Source organism: Nuphar pumila, chromosome 4 (genome assembly GCF_984573655.1).
Source record: "Nuphar pumila chromosome 4, dmNupPumi1.hap1.1, whole genome shotgun sequence".
Lineage (NCBI taxonomy): Eukaryota > Viridiplantae > Streptophyta > Magnoliopsida > Nymphaeales > Nymphaeaceae > Nuphar > Nuphar pumila.
The window spans coordinates 3,970,089-3,994,008 of NC_143252.1; the positions used below are offsets into that span (position 1 = coordinate 3,970,089).

Below are 23,920 nucleotides of genomic sequence, written 5' to 3' on the forward strand. Positions count from 1 at the left end.
ATATGCCATGTGGTAGCATAACCAGTGGGGTACAATATGTATACCCTAGTACAAAAACAAAAGCTAAGATAATGCATATACAAGTACTTGGTTCGGGTTTGAACCAAAACGATGAAAAGCTGTATTAGTGCCTATTGCACACTAAGTTAAGAAATGTGCATACATTGAGATCACCCCGAGTGTGGGTTGGGATTTTGGAAATCCCTGGTGGTGTACTTACTCGCATAAAAAAATAAGCAAGAATGAAAGTCATGCATATATAATATAGATGTGGGATTCTGGGTATACCTGAAAGACGATATATGTTACTGGTTTCCCGGGATACAGGGTATACCTAAAAAGAGTATATGTTAATGGTTTCCCAGGGCTCTGGGCACAACTGAAAGATGGTGTATGTTACTGGACCCATGGTTTACCTTGGAGAGGGTAGATGATACAAACTCCATAGGACATTCTAGTTTTTATGAGAGCTAGGCGTCTCATCCGGTCCCCAATCATCGAAGTTAGGGGGCCATGACTACCAATGTGTCTTAGGTGGTAGATCCAAGTCTTCTGCAGAAGTTACAGGGTGCATCCTAATTCTAGTTCTAGCCATTGAGGAGTACTCTCTCTATCGTGAACCATCCCCTTTGGATATCCGTACAGCTAATCATACGGGTTATAAAATAATAGACCCCCGTGTGGTTTCGGTCCGCTACGATATTGAATGTCTGTGCATACCCACATGGTAATTCACAAGAGAAACTTAAAGTTATTATATTTATAAAAGTCTTTAAGTATGCACATAATACTTGAGGTTTCTATGGTTAGAATATGTTTGTAGTTCACTTGTGTGATGCATAGCTCATACATGAATTTTGTTAAATATAGAATACAAGATAACCTAAATGTGGTTCATGCACATGATGTATCGTGCTTTGATGCTTATGGAATCTATCATGAAATACTTGACCATAGTGAACTGTACATTCATCACTTGTCTAAAAGGTTATTAGTTCTATCTAAACATATTGCACATATACTTGTACACATAACACTGTGCACATTCATATGAATATTATGCTTCTTACTAAGACGGAGTAGTCTGACCTCTACTGAATTAATATTTTCAGGAAACAGATAAAGACGAGTAATTGCGGTCGTCTCTACAGACAGTGCCATGGGACCATATCTTCTTCAGATGTCTTGAGGAACTCTGACTTGTAATAATTCATTAAGATGTAATTTATGACCTGTAATATGTCGATGAAAGAGTTTAATTCAACTACCGTTATTGCTTTTGTGTTATTACTTGTAACCTGCCCAAATAATTGGACTAAGGATTTAATAAAACATTTCCGCAGTTGTTTTAAAAAAAAAATATTCCAAAATTTTCAATTTAATGATTTGGAGTGTTACAAATACACATAAAAAAAACAATAATAAGACATGCCCTACATTTGAACATAATTTAGATTTCATCTAGTGTCATTTTACAAAAACCTAAATTCTAGTTTTGAAATAATTGAAATCCAAATACCTAATTTAATTAATTAAAAAATAATTAAGTGAAATAGAAATTTTGATTCAACTAAAATTAATAAAATTGTAGGAGTCTATAGGTCGGTGATCCCATCCTATGTGACACTCCTTTCCAACTTTAAAATAAAAGTTAAAATGAAAATCTAACTCTAAAATCAAAAGTTTTTAAAACTTACCAAAAAAATAATACATGAGTAGAAAAGTCAAATGTTTCTAAATACCTAAGGGAACAACTCTCGCGGGGGAGGACGTCCCATCCTAGATATTTTTAGGATGAGATAAATGTAAAAAAAAACAGTAAGAAAATTGCAAAAAGTAAAGAAAAAAAATAAAATAAGTCAAACCTGCTTGCCAAGCAAACATGTTTGACAATAATATTAATATGGAAAGGTTGAAACCCCCAAGGGGGGTGTTGACCAACCCATATCCCCTCATATATTTACTATATCATACTCAGTCTAATATGAATTATATACATGTAATAGCTATTATAAACAATGCTAGTAAAATACCAATAAAAAAAAGAAAGAGAAATTAAAATAAAGAAAAAGAGAAAGTAGAAGTATTAGAAGATTATAAAGAAATTCTTGAGAAAGATCAAGGGCTAAGATTAACCTAGCATTCACCCAAACACCCAAGACCTATAAAGGCTGAGGAGGGGCTCACCCCCCCCCCCCCCCCCCTCTCTTATTAGCCTCTCTTGGGTTTTTTGCTAGTTTTTTTCTCTTACTCATTAATTCTCTTATTTTCCTCTTTTTCTTCCCTACGTATTCCTTGTGTATCTCTCATCGACCCAACAAGGAGGATACCCACGTGCATGTGAGGAGCAAATTGAGTTTGTTAGCATGGTCATCATCCGTGTTGGCCGGTCAGTTCGTGGTTGCACTTTGATTTCGCATACGTAGGAGCCAATTTTGCCAAAGAGGTTGGAGGTTCTATTCTTTATACCTAAATTGAAACTCGTAGGCACAAGTTTTTTCGATTTTTCATAAGAACAAACCCTAAACCATGCCTTTCGCACGTGGGTTTGTCTTAGAGTTGTCAAAATATAAGATAGAAAGGGGTTTTTGAAAGAAACCCCCTCTAAAAACTAATTTATCTAAAATCAGGTTTGAGGACTCGATTCTAACTTTTGTTAAAAGCAGTAAAAATCGAATTCACATAAAAAAATTATATTGGATATAATATAAATGGGTTGATTTTGTTTTTCCCTAGAAGGAATCGATTCACCCCCAAAAGTAGCCAAATTTTTGAGTTAAAAATAAAAAAGAAATCATATATGCATGCTATCGATTTCTTAGAAATAAAATTTATAAATTTTAGAAAATACATGTATTACTTAGTTGTTTTGCTGCAAATTTTGGTTAGAAATAGTATATTATATTCACATGAATGTATTGTAAAAATTAACATGATTTTTATTGCTTTTGTCATAGAAAAATACGTGTTTAATGCTATAAGTTTTCTAAGAAATAAATTATGTAATTTTTGAAATATTCATGTAATATCTAATTGATTTCATGCAAGTTTTAGTTAGAGATTGTAGTGGGTATTCATGTGAATGCATGGTGATAATTAACATAATTTATTATTTTATGTCATGGAAAAATTACATGTGTTATGTGTATCGCAAAATTTACTGAAACTATTTCTCAGGAAATAGGTTTTTGGGAGACAGGTCTGTTTTCCAACCCAACGGCTGTGAAAACAAGATTTGTCCTTTGTAGATTAGTCAAAATTAGTGTAGTTATGTTTTTGATTTTTTTTAATGTGCCCTTATAAAAAAATTCAAAAATATTAATTTGGGTGGCTTGTTTTGGGCCCACCCGAATGCAAATAATTGTTAGTACGTATTTCTGGCCTAACATCTGATCTATAAATTACTCGTATCTCCCTTGTCCAGAGGAATTTTTATGAGCAATTTGTTACGTTGGAAGGCTAACAAAATTTTACAGCTTCTGTAAAATTTTAAGCTTTGTTCATAGAATAAGCATTGTTCTGTGATAGTCAGAACAAAAAAATATAGGTTTGCACCAAAATATTTGTAACTCTCTCGTTTGGATGAATTTTTATAAACAATTTGCTTCATCAAAAAGCTAACACAATTTTCTATAAACTGTAAAAAATTCAATTCTGATCAACAAGTGTAAATTTTTTTATAAACTCTGCAACAGTCAGACAAAGTTGGGTTTTTACAAGTTTAGAACTAGTTTTGGAATCAACAATCGAATGTTTATATATCTTATGTGTTTATATGTGTGCACTTACGAATTTATGTTGTACAGTTATGGGCCGTTGAAAATGAGTTTGCTGCAAAAAATTTAAGTTTCCCCTACAGAGACATGACTTGATTGATGTGCTAAAGCACAAGCATGCCTTTGCGACCCCTAACAAATAAGTGGACTAAAGTGTCCATTTTTCGAATTGATAAGAATATTTAAGTGATTGTGCATGCTATCTTTTTCTAAAATTATACTAACATGTATTTGTTGCTAAAGATTAAAATATTAGATCCATTAATCTGCAATAAGAAATTCATTGTTTCATTAATGCATGTGAGGTAAAATTTGAGATAAACTAAACATGTGTGATATTATCAAGCCTAAAGCTAAATGTGAATTGTTAATTAATCGTGAATGCTGTAATTTATTTTCATATGACTGCCATGTACATGATGATGATGATGATGGGAATGTATTTAGATATAAAGAAGCTCAAGGCTTTATGTGGACATGTGATTAAGTTTGAAATGAAAGAAAGACATGTGTAATTATATTGAAAACACATGTTTCAAAATGTGCATCCATGGGCCCTGAAGAGACTGAATCCCTTAAATGAATTCTAACGTGAGTGTTGCATGTAAAGTAATTAATTTGAAAGTTTAAACATGTGATACTAAATGATCAATACTTACTAAGAGAAAATAACTGGTACTAGTCGGGTTTTGTTGGTATCGAATTGAGCACGGAAGATTGCTTCTCCCTAATCACGAAGATAGGAGAACCTTCAACATTAGACTGTAGCGTGGAGGATACAAAATCTCATGAGTAAAGTTTGATGCATCAGGATGGTAGTATGCGAACTTTTCTTGCTTTTGCCATCCCTCACCCGACACTGGTGAATAGTGTGCGGTCAGGCTAAAGTCACCCTTGTTTGAAAATACCGCCTGTGTCAGGGTCCTGAACCAAGATTATTGCCTGTGTTTATACTCATAGTGATAAGATTTGTCATATTAATTGATTATGCATTTAGATAGGCATAACATGCATCATTTAAAAAGAAAACTTAATTAAAGATGTTAAAGTCACTCATGCATACAGTTCAAATTTTGCAATGATAAGTGCATGCATTTTTATCTATTCATGCTTCTTTATTTGTTCATGTTTAAGTAAATGATTAATTGAAAGCAAGTTCAGGAATGAATGTTTAAATGACATATTAGGAAAACAAGTTTGTATTTATGTTGCATTTTATCTTATTGAATGTATTGAAAATCGATAATTTCTGTTTACCAATTTTAGTTTATATGTTATAAATATCTCTACCCTACTGAGACATGTTTGTCTAACCCTGTTGATTTTTCTGTTTTCAGGTAGCGAGTGAATTCACATGTGATAACAAAAGGCCGAGCCAAACCTTTTTCATCCCTTCGAGTGTTTTGGATTGAGAGCATTTATATATGCTCAAGACTCTGATTTAAATTTTAAAATTGGTTGTTATTATTAAATTTTAAATTTAATGTACTTCTATTTGATTTATAAATGTTTAATTTTCTGAATTAAATATATGTATGAATGTGAATGTGATCGAGAAGTAATGCTTCAAGTTTATTTTTCGTGTAACTTTTTCACTGTAATTTTATAAAAGTATTTAAAAAAAATCTGTGAATTTCTGAATTAAAAAATTTAGGGTCACAAACACACAAGAGAGAGAGAGAGAGAGAGTAATGAGTCTGTGCTAAAACAATTTGGTGCTAAACGGTGTGCTAAATGGGTTGCTAAATGGGTTTCTCGGGCTTCTCCGGTGCTTTTTATGCCGTTCCAGTCCCTTAAATGTGTTGGGCATGGTATATTTACTGAGAATCCATACCCCGATCATATGTTTTTGATGAAAAAAATGATGATTGGAGCCTCAAAAATTTACAAAGATTTTGGATTGTTGATTTTTTAAACTTTATAAAAACCCACAAATGTGTTGAATCAAATGCTTCAAGAGCTCTGATACCTCTAAAATCAAGTACATAGATCACATATGCACAGATGAGAATTTAAAAATAAAATGAAAAAAAACCCATTTAGCATGCTGTTTAGCACTAAATTGGTTTAGCACGTAGAGTAATGGGTTTGTGCCAAACCGTGTGCTAAATGGGTTTCTTCGGTAAATTTTATGCGGTCCCAGCCTCTTAAATATGTTGGGCATGGTCTATTTACTAAGAATCCACAACTGAATGAAATGTTTTTCATGAAAAAAATGATGTTTGGAACTTCCAAAATTTACAAAGATTTTGGATTGTTGATTTTTAGAACTTTATAAAAACCGGCCAATGTGTTGGAATCAAATGCTTCAAGAGTTGATCTCTATAAAATCAAGTACATAGATCACATCTGTACGGTCAGAATTTAAAAATAAAATGTAAAAACCCCAAAAAAACCTGATTAGCATCCAGTTTAAAACTGTATTGGTTTATGACATCTGTAATGAGTCCGTGCTAAACCAATTTGATGCTAAACCATGTGCTAAATGCGGTTTCGGGCTTATCTGGTACTTTTTATGCCGTTGTAGCCTTATAAATATGTTTTCAATGAAAAAAATGATGTCTGGAAAAAGAATCCATATATATATATATATATATATATATATATATATATATATATATATATTGAACTTTAAAATACTTGAAAAAATAAACTTTTTAGAAAAGAAGTCAACTCAGGATCGGCCGGCCCGTAAAGCTTAGCTCAAGTGTATACCTTTAAGTAGCCTAGCCCGAACAGCCCAAACTGGGCTCGTTTACCAGCCCAACCCGGTTGGGTGTCACCACATCACAATCTTATCCGAGTCCCACGTTAGCCCAACAGTGGGACCCCCTGATCCTAGAACGGGGTTTTGTTCACCCGCACGACGTCACTCCCAGCGAATCATGACTTAGTGTGGATGACATGGGAAAGCGTGAGTTCTTGATGCGGCTGAGAATCGACGGCCCAGCGGCCACTAAATGTCACCAAGGCATATACTGTATACCCGATATAAACCCTAGGCTTGAACCCGGCATGCCGGACAGGACGAGGGGAATCTTGGTCCGGTGGGTCGCACACGCCCGGGTGGGTCCCAGCCGGTATGGGCCCAGCTATACGCTGGCTGCGTCGTTGGTAGGCGGCAAGGTGTGTTAGTACATAAGAAGAACCGGGTCTTACATTAGCTGAATATCCAATCTGCCAGGGTTTTCAGCAACGAAGATGGCTTCTGTGACCGGACTCGGATCTGGATATGTATCTTATTTGAGTAAACCAATTATTTTTGCAGGAGACTTTAACTAGCTAAAGTTGACAATGTACCAAGTGGGCTCGGCTTGGTTTGTCGTGTATGAGCTGTTGTCATTCCAAAATACCGAACTAATTCATGTTCAAGTCCGTGTTATAGTGTCTTTGACATGGGAGTCGGACGTTGACCTTGGAGTTGGTTGCCCAATTTGCATCGGTCAATGACTAGGTTCAAGTTGACCGACAGACTTGAGTGGGATGGAGGCAGCTGAGTCGAGGGTCCTCGACGGAACGTTGATGTGGAGATCGAGCCAGTCTAGGTGGACCCACCTAAGTTGATCCTGGTTCTGGGTGCGGTTGGGGGAGCCGAGTTCCTGACTTGGCTAGGTCCATTCCCAGTAAACATATCTTAAAAGTGTGTCGAGAGCCATGCAATTTGATTGCAAGGATGTGAAACTTATGTTGCTCGAATGTGCTCAAGATCTGGATCTTTGGATCTAAAGATCCAATGGCCGTGAATAGTTCACAGGTTTTACTCTAACCCATGGGGCCCACAATATAGGAACTGACAAATTTCCAGCATGGCGTTGTTTGGCGGACGCGGATTCACATACAGAAAGGGGCAGGCCCCACATCCAAATGGTTCAACTCACTAAGAGATGGTGGGCCCCATTTTTTCAAGTGTCCTAACCCACTGAAAGAAGGGGGTCCCTCACCCAATTAAGCCTCTGGTCTTCAAATAATGATGAGGAAACCCTCACCGAGGACTGGATAGTCGCTTAATGGGTCCACCCTAATGTGAGATAAAACTATGAATTACGACATGACCCACGCTGTTTTGTGTGCCCCCATCCGCAATAAAGCTGCCTCCACACCCGTGCACCAACAGGGTTTGATTCAGGGTCTTCAATTGAATGCCTTCACGTATACCCTGCCGGGCAAACAGGGTATATGCTCAGGGTATGGTGATAAATAAGAAAACTTATTAAGCCTCGAGTCCAGACCCAAAGGTCCCATTAATACTTGGAGTCTGGTACAGTTTGTGAAATTTTATACAAGACCCAGAATTTTTTTATGTAAAAATGATAAAAAATACTATTTTACCGGGTATGGCCAGGGTCTGATTCATGTAGCTCTTTTCAGATCTGGGTATGGTTTCTCTTATGGTGGGTCCGAACCCGATACCATGCCCAAAATCAGGGCCAGGTCTGGTTCCACCTGGGTCAGAACCAAACCCGAACCGTTGGCACACCTACGTAGAATGCCCAAACAGGCACAACCATGAAGGTTGTTTCTAGGGAAAGACTGGACTGTATCGGGTCGGGCTGGGCCCAGCCCGATTAGTTAATCTGGCTCTAATTGTGCTGGGTTCATGTGCAAAATGCACAAGCCTAAACATGCCCAGCTTGTTAACTGGCTCGGGCCTAAGACCCTCATCTTATGTGCGATGGGATCATAGCATCGTGATACTCATCCTGTTCGTTTTTAGATAAATATAGCTTTCATGTTTTCATTATGTATCTGGGCCACTGGACCGCAATCCTACCCAATCCATTTGCCCCAACCATTTAGTTAAACCCGTAAAGAAGGACCAGTTGGTCATTTTTCAAAAGGGAGTCTTCACACAGAGTCTTGAGTTGACTCCAAAGTCAAGGAAGGCTTCTCCAAAACCACCAGGCCCCACCAGGGAATCATTCATTTCTTGCACGAATGACGTGTCGGTTAGCTGCCAACCCACGTTTTCGCCTCACAAAACGAAGGTTACCGGTAGACCACCGCCAATCAGAGGTCACCAGACCCCTCGGGTCTGCCGACTCCCTTTGGCCTATAAATAAGAAACTTGGTTCTCACCATATCTACAAGCTTGAGCGCTTCGCTCTCTTCAAATTATCCTCCTCTTTCTTTCTTCTACTCTCTTCTCTTTTGTTCCTTTTTTATTTATTTTTTTCTTATTGGAGACCTTTAATCCCAAGAAAAAAATGTCTGAAGGAGAAGAAATGCATAAGATGAAGGAGAAGAAATCGAGACCCTTGAGCAGGATGGATTCCTTGGACTTTGAGTCTGCTAAGATCCCCGGCAGGAGTGCCCATACAAACAAGGTGAGTTCTTTATATATATATATATAAACTGGCAAAATATTTAAACTAGTATGCACTGAGATTTTCTCTTAGTTAAAAGTATGTCACAGGAACATGCTATTTTGGTTCTAATGTGTAAGTGACACAACACATGGACGTCATATGATATTATTTTATTATTCTTGGTAGTAATAAATATATATTTTTATATCAAAATATTATAATTTAATCAATTAAATAATTTTAAAAAAATCCGATAGCCTGATGCACTGTTTTTGAAAAACAAAATTTGCGAAGGACAGTGGGGGATCGAACTTGAGATCCTGGGGTCTTAGAGACACGGATGTTATGGGGTCTCATTCAGTTGTTGTTATTGAGTCTCTCGATTTGTGTCCGTGTGTTATTGTGACATAGATGCCTGAAAATTGCAATGGGCTTAATTAATTTTGCAGGAGTATAGTTGGGAAACGATCCTCAAGTTGGCGTTCCAGAGCATCGGGGTGGTGTACGGGGATATCGGAACGTCGCCGCTGTACGTCTACTCGAGCACCTTCACGAGCGGCACAATCAACCACAACGATGACATATTGGGTGTCCTTTCCCTCATCATCTACACCATCACCCTCATCACCCTCATCAAATACGTCTTCATCGTCCTTTTGGCCAACGATAATGGAGAAGGTTCTCTCTCTCTCTCTCTCTCAAGCATTTAGTAATCAAAATACTCGGTCCGCACAGAACACAGAAAATCGCTGTGAAAACAGCAAAATTATCTGCTCTCAGCGGACTTTCTCTCTCTCTCTCTCTCTCTCTCTCTCTCTCTCTCTATAATCCTGTAGTTCACACTTCACTGTCAGCAAAACTCTGTTTAAAACTGTCGAAAGTTCGATTCCCGTGAGCGACACATAGCATAGGCTCCGGGGGCAAGTATGACAGGCTTAGCCAGTATGGCCAGGTCTTCGTGCCGGGCTTAGTTTCTTTGAGTTATAAATAAAAAAAAAAACGAGCATATTTACTACTGGATTAGATTTAGTACTCGGCTCAGTATTTTTGCCGGGCTTAGCCAGTATGACCAGGTCTTCTTGCCGGGCTTAGTTTCTTTGAGTTATAATAAGTAAAAAAAGAAACATGTCTTTAATGAGAGCAGATTCACTACTCGAGTAGATTTAGTACTCGGCTCAGTATTTTTTGCAAAGTACCTAATGACTGGATGCCACGTGCGCCCACTACCCAATTCCAGGTGGACGTGTGGCGTCCACTGATAGGTAAGGTACTGGGTCAGATCACCGGATCTCCTATCGTCCTTTACAATCAAACTGAACCAAAAGACAGAAAAGAGCACTAAACTCCATTATTTATAAAGCTGACAAAAGACCTCATCTTAAGTGAAAATTTGTGTTAAAAACTGATTCAATTTTGCTGGATCTTAGATTCGGATGAAGTATGAACTTCGTGTCTTGGCTATCTTTTGAATTTTTATCAATTTCCAAACCGACCATTATCTAACCCTTCGAGTAAGGAATTTACAAAAAAAAATGACAATGGATCCGGATAACAGAGCCAGACCCACATCGTTGACATTTATACCTTCTCATCTTATTTATTTTTTGGTAAGGTGAAGCATTTGCATACAGAAGTTCAAGGTGATTGATGGTGACGGTGTTATCTTGTCTTTGACAAGTTCAATAATTAATTTCTCTCTTGTTTGGTTGTTTTGTTTGCTGCTTATTTTCTTGCGTAGGTGGGACGTTTGCCTTGTATTCTCTGATATGTCGCTATGCCAAGGTGGGGTTCATCTCCACTGAGCAGGCAGAGGACAGAGACGTGTCCAACTACATGCTAGATCTGCCGGATCGGCGGGCCAAGAGGGCCTCCAGGGTTAGGGCAGCCCTAGAGGGCAGCACCTTCGCCAAGTATGTCCTCCTCCTCATGACCATGCTCGGTACCTCCATGGTCATCGGTGATGGTGTCCTCACACCTTGCATCTCTGGTACTCTCTCTCTCTCTCTCTCTCTCTCTCTCTCTCTCTCTCTCTCTCTATATATATATATATATATATATATATATATATCCCTGCTAAACCCATTTTTTGTTAAATGGGTTTTCCAGCTTTTCCGGTGCTTTTTATGTAATTCCGGCCCAATAAATGTGTAGGGCATGGTCGATTTACTAAGAATTGATCATGCGTCTTCGATAAAAAAAAATGATGCTAAGAGCCTAAAAAATTTACAAAGATTTTGGACGGTTGATTTTTCAAACTTTATAAAACCACACATATGTTTTGGAATCAAACTCTTCAAGAGCTGATCCGTATAAAATCAAGTACATAGATCACATCTGTACGGTCAGAATTTAAAAATAAAATGAAAAAAACTATTTAGCACGCTGTTTAGCACCATATGGATTTAGCACCGACCGATTACTCTATAATTTAAAATTCTTGCTCTTGGCACTTTTTTATGAGGAAACCCTCGCCAAGGAGTGGGTCGCTTAACGGGCTGGCCCACCTCCTAGGTAAAACTCTGGATGAGCACACAACAACCCTACTTGATGGCCCCTTTCACAATAAATTTGGCTATGATCATTTTTTTTATTAGCAAAAGTAAATATAATAGAAAACAAATATCTGAACAGAAATAAGAAATATGTAAAATATAGAAAGATTGGATCTGAACATTCCTTCCTAAAAAAAGCTGATAAAAACGGAAACATCACGATGAATCAACATATTTTCATTAAATGGTAATGTCAGGATATTTTGAACATAACTCAAAGAGATAATGACGCTTTTCTCATGATATTTTGAAAATACTGCTGATATTTGTTGTTCTAGTGTTACTACCGAGAGGGTCCGTTAGTTGGCTAATGAAACACATGTCATGGAAGAAAACCATGGGAAATGAGGGAAGATCAGGTGCAATGTGATTGCACACTTTTGCTGTGCTGCTGTATTTGATCACTCACCATCTGTAAAAGACTTTTTTTTTTTTTTTGAAAGGCTGTATTACAAAGATGGTGGGTGATCAGGTTATACAGTTCACCATGACTTGATGGTGCAACTTGTGTTTGATATGGAACACCAAGGCCCACGTGGTTGGTGAGATAAATAACTTTCAAGAGTGTAATAATTAGAATTTCAGATTTTTTTGGGGATCGATGACGTCACCTTGATTCCATATACATTTATTTATTTTTCTTAATGGATAAACCCATTGCTTCCATATATAAAGTTCTACAATTGCTTCATATAGTCCAATATCTATCTGAGGTGCAATGAACTTTTCTCCTTTTGTTGGAAAGTCATCCTTCAATAGTAGTTTAATTCTAAACAACTCAACCCTTGTGGCTTCGGCCGGTTGGTTAGGAATTGAGATAAGGTGAAACGTGGTTTCACACTTTAAGCGTACAGCTGCACCTGATCATCACTCACCATATTCTGCTGTTGGGCTCCACAGATGACAGGCTGTACCCCCCAAAGAATAAAGATGGTGGGTGGGTGATCAGGTGCAGCAGCATAAAAAAAAAGTGTGCAATCACATTGCACCTGATCGTCCAGATATCTCGAGCCAGACATCGTGGGCTGATCCACTCTGACGATATTTACAACTAAGGATGAGTTAATGGACAAATGAAATGATCAAACATGAATTTTCTTATATATTTCCAACAAATTGAATATTAATGGTGATATTAGTGCAATATATTCATTTTTATTGGTAAGATATCATGGTTTATGTTATATATATATATATATATATATATATATATATATATATATATATATATATATATATATATATATATATATATATATATATATATATCAGGCTAGCCTGCATACAAGGCTCCAAACGTACCCTGCTCTTTTCTTAGATGCCCTTTATGATGAAGAATTGCATCTCCTAAAAATTAGCCCAAATTCGTTTCCTGTAAAACCGTTATCATCAATGACTTTTGCTTGCACCAACAGAGGTTGACGTTGTGGGGTGGGACCTTGGCTGCTAGACGGCCAGTCAAGGTTCGATTCCCATTGGCATCACCCTTCTGCACTAGGGATGGCAGTGGGGCGGGGCGGGGGACAAGGTCTCCACCCCCGCCCCGCCTCCCTGGCGGGGATGGATTTTATCCTCCACCCCCGCCTTCATCCCCGGTTCAAACGGGGATGAGGCGGGGATCGTGGCGGGGAAAAGTGCACGTCCATCCCCTCATCCACCCCTGGACAGGGATGGATTTTAACCCTTCATCCCCGGTCCAAACGGGGCGGGGCCCCGCTTTCCCCCAGTCCACTGCCATCCCTATTCTGCACAAGCCAACACATAGCATAGGCCCCGGGGCAGGGGTCCTAGCCACGGATTTTTACGTTGGCAGCACGCACGATGATCGTAACTAGGTCTTCGTGCCGGGTGTGGTTTCTTCAGGTTATAAATTCAAAAAAAGTCAATGACTTTAAGCTTTCCATCAATGACTTTATTACTCAACCAAGTTTGTAGACAACCTACCTTCGCCTAGGTGAATAGTTTGGTCTTTGATTATGAAATCTTAGCATCGAGGACCTAGGCCTAATTGGCCTCGTCATGTTCAGCATGGATCATTGCTTGGGCTAAGAGTGGTTGAGTTTTTTGATTGAACCGGGACTTTTTAACTTTTTTTTTTCTAAGAAGAAAAAGAAATGAGGATCTAGGTTTGGATAATCAAGATTGAAAAAAGACACTTGAATTAAATGATATTGAAATAAAATACTGAGATTATGAGATTATTAATAGTAATTGAATTGTAGTAAATACTTGTAGGATTTAATTATTGTTCTCTTCTATTGATTTCAACTTGCAATGAAATCTTTCACAATTAGATATCCAGTTTGCAAAATGATTCTCATCTTAATTTTCTGTTGCAGTTCTCTCAGCAGTTGGTGGAATCCAAAGAGCTGTACCTTCTCTAACCCAATGTAAGTTAACCTTCTGCTTTGGGCCACATTTTGGTTAAAGTCAATATGGGCTGTGGGTGGGCTCAAGGGGGGCCGTGACCAAGTCCTGCCTACCTTTGGAAGAGAGAGATTGTTAGACTTTTCTAGCTTTGCTGGGTTAAAACCCGATGAAAAGCTGACCTAGACATTGGGCCCCAATTGAGCCATCGATCATGCCAATCTTGCTCGGATAGGCCCCAAAGCCAGGGCACCATTAATGTTCCCCATTTTCTTTTGGGTATTATTTGCTGACAAGCATAGTCATAAATTACGATGATATTTTGAAGATATATATCACGATTAGGGCTGGGAAACGAGACAAAGCTACCTGTGGCTCGGCTTGTGTTTGACTTGTAAAGAGCTTGTTCAAACTTGTCAAATAGGTTTGGTAAGCCTAACACGAACAGCAAATGTTCAGCTCGACTCATATAAACTCGTTGGCCAATTATAAATATATTTTGCACTATGTTGAAAAATACATTTATTTGTAATCAAGAACAACTGAATTTTGAGCACCATCTGCTAAGTTCATTCAGCTCCTTTACCAGCCCTAGTCATAACTGATATTATACCAAAAATTTATATTTTCAAAATGTCTCTTTGAAAATACGGCATTTTTATCTATATATTGACGCAATAAAACACTTTTTTTATACTATTCATATTGGCCGAAAAAAACAATTTTTTTTCTCTTCAAAATATCACTAAATTGTTGTTTGTGAATCTTATCCTGAGAATGAGATTTGTGACTATGTTCATGAGGACCAAAGCGAAAAAAAAAATGAATCCTTGACCCGAATTCATATGAATTTGTGCACTTGGCAAGAGTCCGTGGAGGGCTTGATGTTTAGGAAAAGATAGTGGTAAACCATATAACTTTCCCTCCTTCCAACGCGCAGCGAACATGGCCTGGATATCAGTTGGAATCTTGGTGGTACTCTTTGTGGTGCAAAGGTTTGGGACGGATAAGGTGGGCTACACATTTGCTCCCATCATCTTCATCTGGTTCCTCTTCATCGGCGGGACCGGCATCTACAATTTCATCAAACATGATCCAATGGTCATCAAGGCCTTCAACCCCAAGTACATTGGCGATTATTTCAAGAGGAACAAGAAGGACGCATGGATTTCCCTTGGTGGGGTTGTCCTATGTATAACAGGTAACATAGTCTCTCCTGCATTTGTTTCTAAATCATTTTTTTTTTACTTTCTTATATGGAATCTAACACATAGCTTTAGATGATGTCACAGTTGCATCTTTCCCTCTCTACACACATGCGCACATATATATATATATATCATAGGGAGGTACACACTCTTGTTTGTATGGATCTAACCACCAAATGGTAGATCTAATCATACAGACCTGTTTAGCATGGTTTATTTACTATGTTAAATTGTTTTATCATGTTTAATACATTATAAATCCTATTTTTGAGACAGTGAAAATCAATGGTTTACAATTCATGAAAATAAGGGTGGTCTAGAAATGGTATAAAACATCATATTTCAGTCAACTTTAACACATGAAAATAGTAAATGGTGTTTACATGATCTAAAGATCAGATTTTGCCAAGCTTAGATATATGTAAATCAAGTGTGTAACCACCATAGAAGCATCGATATATATATATATATATATATATATATATATATATAAGAGTCACGAATATGAAAATAATTGGGTAACGGTGAAACTCTCTCTCTCTCTCACACGCACACACCTGCACCATCGTTAGAAGACTAGAGTCGTGACAAACTATGTCACAAGAATATGGGTGTGAATCACACACTTGACAAATACGCCATGAAGACACGGATCGTTTCAATTTTAATCAATTTAAAAAGTAGCAGTTACATTTCAATATATAAAAAAACATTTTATTGAAGAAATTAACAAACAAATAGCAAAAAACTATTTGGTTGTGTTATAGTGTTTCGAGTAGTGTCCCTAAATGGCGTGCCCCTGTGACATAGATGACAAACATAAGCATTCATATGTTGGCTACTGGTAAGCAGTCATGATATTATGCTGTGGTTTTGATCTACACTCATTAGCCAAAATTCATAGAAATATTTTTCGAATAATGATGATGATGGTTGCATGTTACAGGAACGGAAGCTATGTTTGCTGATCTTGGCCATTTTACAGTACGTTCCATCCAGATCAGTATGAGCACTGTGGTCTACCCTGCACTCATAATTGCTTACACAGGCCAAGCATCTTACCTCCGCAAGTTCCCCGATGATGTTGCCAACACCTTTTACAAAGCCATTCCAGGTGATACTCCTACTTACATCTCACGTGAATTTCTTTTCTACTTAGGACAAATCACATGTAATTTCATTTCATGCATGCTAGCAATGCCATGTGAAAATTAGATTTTCTCAAGATCCTGTGAGAAACTACAAATTGTGATTGTGATTCTCGCTTGAGAAAAAAAAAAGAATCTCACTTGAGAATGCTTCTCCCTTGAAACTCGAGAAAGTTAGTCACAGTACTGACCCGATGACCAACTTTCTCAAGTGCGATGGCTCATCCCACCTGAAAGCAAATGTTCCAATGTGATTTCACATCACATGATACAGTAATTCTGTTATCCTCTGATCAGTTCAGCCTCCCCTGTTTTCAGTTGGGAATGCTGTTCTCTTTTTCATGTTACTGCTCCTGGTGTGATATCTCATTACACCCGTCCTCCCAGTCTGTATCTTCTTCTAATGATGCAGTAATACATATATTCTTCTTTGAAAACAAAAAAAGATTTTGCATCAGATGAAAAATTGGACCATAGTGAGATTTTGAAAAAATTGAGGGATTCTGTCCCTTGTTTGCTTCCACATTTGAAATGGGACAAACGAGAATCGTTCTCTCGCAATTTTGAGGGCAGATCAGGTGAAATGTGATTGCACGCTTTTCACGTGCTGCTGCACACAGCACCTGATCATCCACTATCCGCTGTTGGGCCCCACAGCCGATAGGCCGTATCCCAAAGAAGATGGGTGATCAGGTGTAGTAGCACACTAAAAGTGTCCAATCACATTGCACCTGATCCTTCCTCCACAGATTGGGGTCAAGAAAACATGACCTTAGCATTAATGGTTTTTAAGTCCAGTTCTTGAGCTAAAAATGCTGCATGCCTGCAATTGTATGTTCAGGTCCTCTATATTGGCCGCAGTTTGTTGTGGCTGTATTGGCCGCCATGATAGCCAGTCAAGCTATGATCTCAGGCACCTTCTCCATCATCCAGCAATCCCTTTGGCTCGGATGTTTCCCACGAGTGAAGATCATCCACACATCCAAAAAGTACGAAGGACAAGTGTACATTCCTGAGGTCAATTTCCTACTCATGATTGCATGTATTGCTGTCACCTTGGGGTTCCAAACTACCGTCAAGATTGGAAATGCTTATGGTAAGCATATTGCTCTTGCAGTATTATTGTTGCATTTTTCTCTAGGGAGGATCAGGTGCAATGTGATTGCACACTTTTAGTTTGCAGAATCACCTTATAACCCACCATCTTTGGGATACAACCTGTTAGCTGTGGTGCCCAACAGCAGATGATGGTGGAGCAGGTGCAGTAGCATACTTAAAGTGTGCAATCACATTGCACCTGATCTCAATTCATTTTCTCACACACCCCAGTTCGAGTCCCAGAGTTGGGCCTTCTTTCCGCACTGTTACGAACATGGAAATAATGGAAAAAACTGAATTCAATTCAATGTTTTAATTATACATATAAAACCCAAAATTTCAGGAATCCAACTCGTCAAAGGTTGTCTTGTGACTTGATTGGGACAACTTAGTAACTCGGTTGGGTTATATATATATATATATATATATATATATATATATATATATATATATATATATATATATATATATATATATATATATGGTGCTATTAAAGGCACAAAACTATTGAGAGTAAATCAACCTTTTTCATATTTTTTTATTTTTAAAATTTTTGTAAATGAGACTTTATGAATGTGATCTACGAGGTTTTCTGTAGTAGAAAATGAGTTTTGAATCATGTGATTATGACATGTAAGCAAGTTCTTTTAAGGAGTTAAAAAATCAACAACCCACAATGTGCTAAAATATCATGACTCAAAAAATCATACTTTTAGATTGAAATCACATGATCCAAGGTTTGATTCTTAGCTAACAAACCATGCTGAACACATCTGGTTAGATTAAGTCTATAAAGCCTGAACCTATGATTTTCAGCTCTTAATTCCTGCCTTTAATAGCACCAAATATTAACCCTATATAAGTCACTTGACTCGACCAAGTTAACCTAGGGATGTCAGGCCAGTCACTGTGCTAGCTCGGTGAATATGGCCGAACTTAGTAAGTCAACCTGGTGATGTTTTAATCCTTGATTATATTTTCAACGGTCCATATCGAAAGAGTATATATGGATTCAATCCATATCACATGGTTTCATAAAATGGGTATTGCTGCATTTTATTCCGACTCTCCATTTGAGGCTATATATGCTCACAGCTTTCTGTTTTTTTTTTTTTTTTTTATAACAGGTATTGCAGTGGTATTTGTCATGACCCTCACATCTACCTTGCTAGTGCTGATAATGGTGATGATATGGAAGACTAACATGCTTCTGATCATCATCTACATTGTGACTATCATCTCTGTTGAGTGCTTCTACCTCAGCTCTGCACTATACAAGTTCGACCAAGGGGGTTACCTTCCATTAGCATTCGCCGCTGTATTGATGTTCATCATGTTCATATGGAACTATGTACATCGTCTAAAGTACGTATACGAGCTGCAAAACAAGGTTTCGCCGCAAAAGATCCGGGAACTAGCTGCCAATTCGAGCTTCCAGCGACTTCCGGGCTTAGGCCTACTCTACTCCGAGCTTGTCCATGGAATCCCTCCTGTCTTCAGACAGTACGCGTCCAATGTGCCTGCTCTGCACTCAGTCCTCATCTTCGTGTCGATCAAATCTCTGCCGATAAGCAAAGTACCGGCTGAGGAGCGCTTCCTTTTCCGGCGTGTCGGGCCGCGGGGTTTCGCCGTGTTCCGCTGCGTAGTCAGGTATGGCTACACCGACCTGAGGAGCGAGCGGGGTTTGTTCGAGCGATCGATGTTGGAGAAGTTGAGGGAGTTCATAAGGGATGAGGCAGCATTTGCACTGAAAGCCATGGTTGCAGACTCACCAGCAGCAGCAGATGGAAGCAGTTACTACAATGAAGTGGAGGAGGTGGACTCTGGTGTGGGGATATCAGTGGAGGAGGAGATTGCATTGGTGGAGAAGGCAAAGGCCAATGGTGTGGTCTACCTGTTGGGAGAGAGTGAGGTGGTAGCCAGGGAAGGCTCAGGATTTGTTAAGAGGATGGTTATTGATTATGCCTACAACGCCATAAGGAAGAATGTGAGGCAGGGTGATGAGGCTTTGGCTATTCCCCATCAACGTCTTCTCAAAGTGGGAATGATATATGAGCTATAAATAGCTTTTATGTACTCAATATATGGGGAATTGTTAAGGCTGAATGTTGACCATGATCATTCTCATCATGCAGCTTTCATGAGGTTAAAATGTTGGAGATGGGTGTGGAATCTCATGGTTGTTGGGGGGTTTTGTTAAGTCTTTGGCTGCTCAAGGGTTGGATTTTAAGTTGGTTTAAGGATTGTATTTGAGTTGTTTTGTGCTACGTATTGTTCCCTTTACTTCTGTCTGTCTATGTGGGTGTGTCGCAAATTCTATTGTTTGAAATGGAAAAGAGAAATTTGGTTATGCTCTTCCAACTCTGTTCTTCTCTTCCATGCTCTGGTTTTGTCCTCTCTCTTTGTTGATACTTGAAAAATCACGAGTTGATGGGATGTCCCAAATTCGAAATCCATGAGTGGTATCCCTTACAGCAAGGTCGAAGCTGGGCGTACTCCCTTATGGGCAGGGGAACCTGAAGGGTTTCACCAACCGGAGGTCAGCCAATGCTCAATAGGCGATTGGGGGAGAGGCGGTGTTCCCGTTTGCCTTGGATTATCCAAAAAAAGTCCCTTGTGGGCTTAATAAAAGCAAAACTTGGTATTACACAAAAATGGTGTGTCCTTGTATGCATTTGATAGGCAATTGGCAAGCGTGTTGTGTTTGTACCATAGAAACAAATACTACTCATTTTTTGAAATTCTTGTGGTTTTGTTGCAGAATTTTAAGAAACCAATATAATTCCAAAAATGTAATATTTCAAAATATCACCTATTATTTTGATAATATAATTTTTATTACAATATTTATATTTTTATAGTTTTTTCCTATATTTTAATGTTTTATTTTATTTTTATGTATTTTCTCATATATTTTTAAATTTAAATAGAAATATTTTCCTGAGGTTTTCCTAAGAAAAACAATTTTTTTTAAATTTATCATGTGATTTTATTTTGCCGAGAAAAGCCTGATAACGAGATTTGTGACTGTGGTTTGCACATGTTGCCTTTCTAAAGCCTAAACAGATGAACTTGCTCAGACGCTCACTTGACTTTGAGTTCTCAAGGGCCTTGAACAATCCAAATCCAAATACATGTCAATAGTTGGATTTCTGCATTACCCCTTCATCATCTGAATCTGGTTTTGACTATGAATCACCGATTAGCCTATATGCGAATTATTTGGATCCGGCATGGCCTACATCCAAACCGAATCCAACCTGTTTACACCCTAAAGACATGGAAAGGATGCAAATGGACTAGATATGGGGTCAGTCTTGTCCTAGTTCTGTACAATATGTGCAAGCAGGTTCAATTCTGATATGGGCTAAACTTGGTTCTCATAATGAAGTTCCATATATGGATCTTATTCGAGTCTCTGTGGTATTCTATCTAGGGGTGGCAATCGGGTCGGGTTGGCAGGTCAGCATACCTCAACCCGAACCCGACCCGTTTATTAAACGGGTCAGCTGTGGCAAACACGAACCCGACCCGTTTAATAAACGGGTAACCTGACACGACCCGCCAACCCATTTAATAAATGGGTTGGGTCAGGTAAACGGGTTTTCAGGTTCGCGGGTCGGGTTGGCGGGTTGACGGATCGGGTTGGCAGGTAGGCAGGTTGGCGGGTCGGGTTGACGGGTCGGGCAGACGGGTTGGCGGGTCGGGTTGGCGGGTTGACCCACCCGCCTAACCCGTTTATTAAACGGGTCAGCCGGGTTGGCGGGTTGGCATACCCCCAACCCGAACCCGACCTGTTTAATAAACGGGTTACGCGGGTCGACCCGTTTATTAAACGGGTTGGCTTAAGCCCAACCCGAACCCGCCTAAGAGGCGGGTTGGCGGGTCGTGTCAGAAATTGCCACCCCTAATTCTATCTGCTCATTTCAACCCTGATCTGACTGAATGTGACCTGATTCTAACCAGGTTAGGCTTGACCATATTTATTCTGCATCTGACTCTGATTAAGGATGGCAGTAGGCCGAGGGAAATGGGGCCCCGTCCCGCCTTGCCCCGTTTGGAACGAGAATGGAGGATATAAAATGGGGATGAAGGTTAAAATCAAAACCAGTGCGGGGATAGACTTACGCTTTTTCCCTGTCCCCATCTTGCCCCTACCCGCCTCATCCCTGATCCTTCTTTAGGGATGGCAGTGGACAGAGGGGAAACGGGGCCCCGCCTCGCCCCATTTAGACCGGAGATAGAGGACATGAAATGGGAATGGAGATCCGTGCGAGAATGGAGGCGGAGATGGAGGGCAGGATTTTGAGACAGGCGTGGGTGGAGACCTTGTCCCCTGCCCCTGTCCACTGCCATCCCTAACTCTGATTCAGATATATACTACTTGGATATGAGTTCTTAGGGCTGTCAATTGGTCGGGTATCTAACCCATCTGGGTGCAGGCGGACCCTTAAGGCTGTCAACATGTTGGGTTAGGGTTGACCTGAACCCATTGGTATAACTAATAACCGGGTTCAGGTTTTGCTGGATTACCAAAATAGAATCCCAAACTCAGGCTCACATAACTTTTGAAATACATTTTTATTAAAAATATATATAAAATACTCAAGCCGGGATGAGTACCCGCTCAAATTCCGGTCAATAAAATAAAATATGAAACTCGATTTGTGTAACTTAAAGAGTTTATATTTACCAAAATATACAAATAAAAGTTAAGAACAGCAAAATATGGGCAGCCAAATTCTCATGGGAAATTGAAATTTCTTTTTTTTTTTCAATTTTTTATCCACAAAATATCAGCAAAATAAATCAATCAATAATTGTGGAAATGCGAAAAGAATATAAACTAAAAAAAAGTTAAAGAATAAAAAGGACATTTTTTCAAGAAATAACTGTTTTTAATTATTCCAAAAGTTATTTAGATTCCAATTCCAAGAAATGCTGATAAAAAGATCATAATTTTAGAAAACAAAAATATCATGATATTTGTCACGCTTGGCGAGGAGTCCGAGCTTTGGCTTCTCTAGTTTTCAAAATATGGGTGCTGTGAGTTCGAAACTCATAGGTTGAATCATTTGCCACAAGGACGAAGCTGGGTGTACGTACTCCCTGGTGGAAGTGGACTGGTGGTTCTATGCCCATGAATCAACGAACAGGCTTTTCCTTGGTTATTAAAAAAAAAAAAAGTGCTGGCATGATATTAACTATGCATGCTTGGAATTTAGCTTCTCCTTTCCAAGAAGAAGTTTGGTGTCGTGTTTATGGTAACGAAACCCACAACCTCAGAATTGGTATAGAACAGGCAGTGCCTACTAGTCGCTTTTGGGCTAAATATGTGGTCCACACAAGAGCAAGTTGGCTGGATTCGATCTAATACCATAGCTAGATATGTTGAGCATGCCCGATTTGCTAGGAATATATCGTGCCATTGGATCACATTTTTTTAAAATCAAAATACTTTTCTTAATCAAACAAAAATGCTTCATTTCATATCGGTAGGGTTAGATTTACAAAAAATAAAAAACAAAAAAAATATCAAAAATTTAAGACCATAGCATAAGTATATATAAAGGAAAATTGGTAACTGCTAATGCCCCTTTCGCAGAAAAACTCGTCAAAAACGTGATTTTTTGTTTTGTTTTGTGCTGTCTGTCCATCAATGTGTGGAATTAATGGAGGGTCAGCATGTTTGACCACGGATTTAGTACCTCTAGATTTTGCAGCAACCAATCACTTATATATATATATATATATATATATATATATATATATATATATATATATATATATATATATATATATATACAACAACAAACAACAACAACTACGCCTTCATCCCAAAACAATTGGAGTCGGCGATATGAACCAAAAAAGAAAATCATTTTGGGTCTTCCACATGAATCCTTCTCCTCCAATCATTTCTAACCAATGCCATGTCCTCGGTGAGGTTCAAAGCATTCATATCCTTTCCTATCACCTCCATCCATGTCTTCCTAGGCCTACCCCGACCTCTTTTAACTAATATATTTTCCCATTTCTCCATCCTTCTAACTGGAGCATCATTAGGCCTTCGCCGAATATGTCCAAACCACCGTAAACGATTCTCTCTCATCTTATTTTCAATGGGTGCAACACCTACCTTCTTACGTATCTCCTCGTTCTGAATCTTATCTTTTATTGTATTTCCACACATCCATCTCAGCTACACTCATTTTTTGAATATGATGTCTCTTGGCAGCACAACATTCCGTACCATATAGTAGAGCGGGCCTAATAGTCGTCCTATAAAACTTTCCCTTCAACCGCAATGGCATTCTACGATCGCACAACACTCCAGTTGCACTTTTTCATTTCATCCACCCAACCTTTATCCTATGATTTACATCTCCATCAATTTTTCCATACTTTTGAATGATAGATCCCAAATATTTGAAACAATCATCCACCGGTATTTCTTACTCACCA

General features: G+C 38.6%; 1 protein-coding gene across 1 annotated transcript; it reads left to right on the forward strand.

The window, feature by feature from the left end:
* The first annotated feature begins 8,861 nt into the window (after positions 1-8,861).
* On the forward strand, positions 8,862-19,818 carry LOC149839101 (potassium transporter 5-like). Its single transcript, XM_090002271.1, has 8 exons — positions 8,862-9,100; positions 9,532-9,760; positions 10,821-11,069; positions 13,974-14,024; positions 14,942-15,202; positions 16,156-16,323; positions 17,199-17,453; positions 18,583-19,818. The coding sequence occupies exons 1-8, from the start codon at positions 8,981-8,983 to the stop codon at positions 19,515-19,517; spliced, it is 2,268 nt and encodes a 755-aa protein (XP_089858397.1). The 5' UTR covers positions 8,862-8,980; the 3' UTR covers positions 19,518-19,818.
* Positions 19,819-23,920: the final 4,102 nt, after the last annotated feature.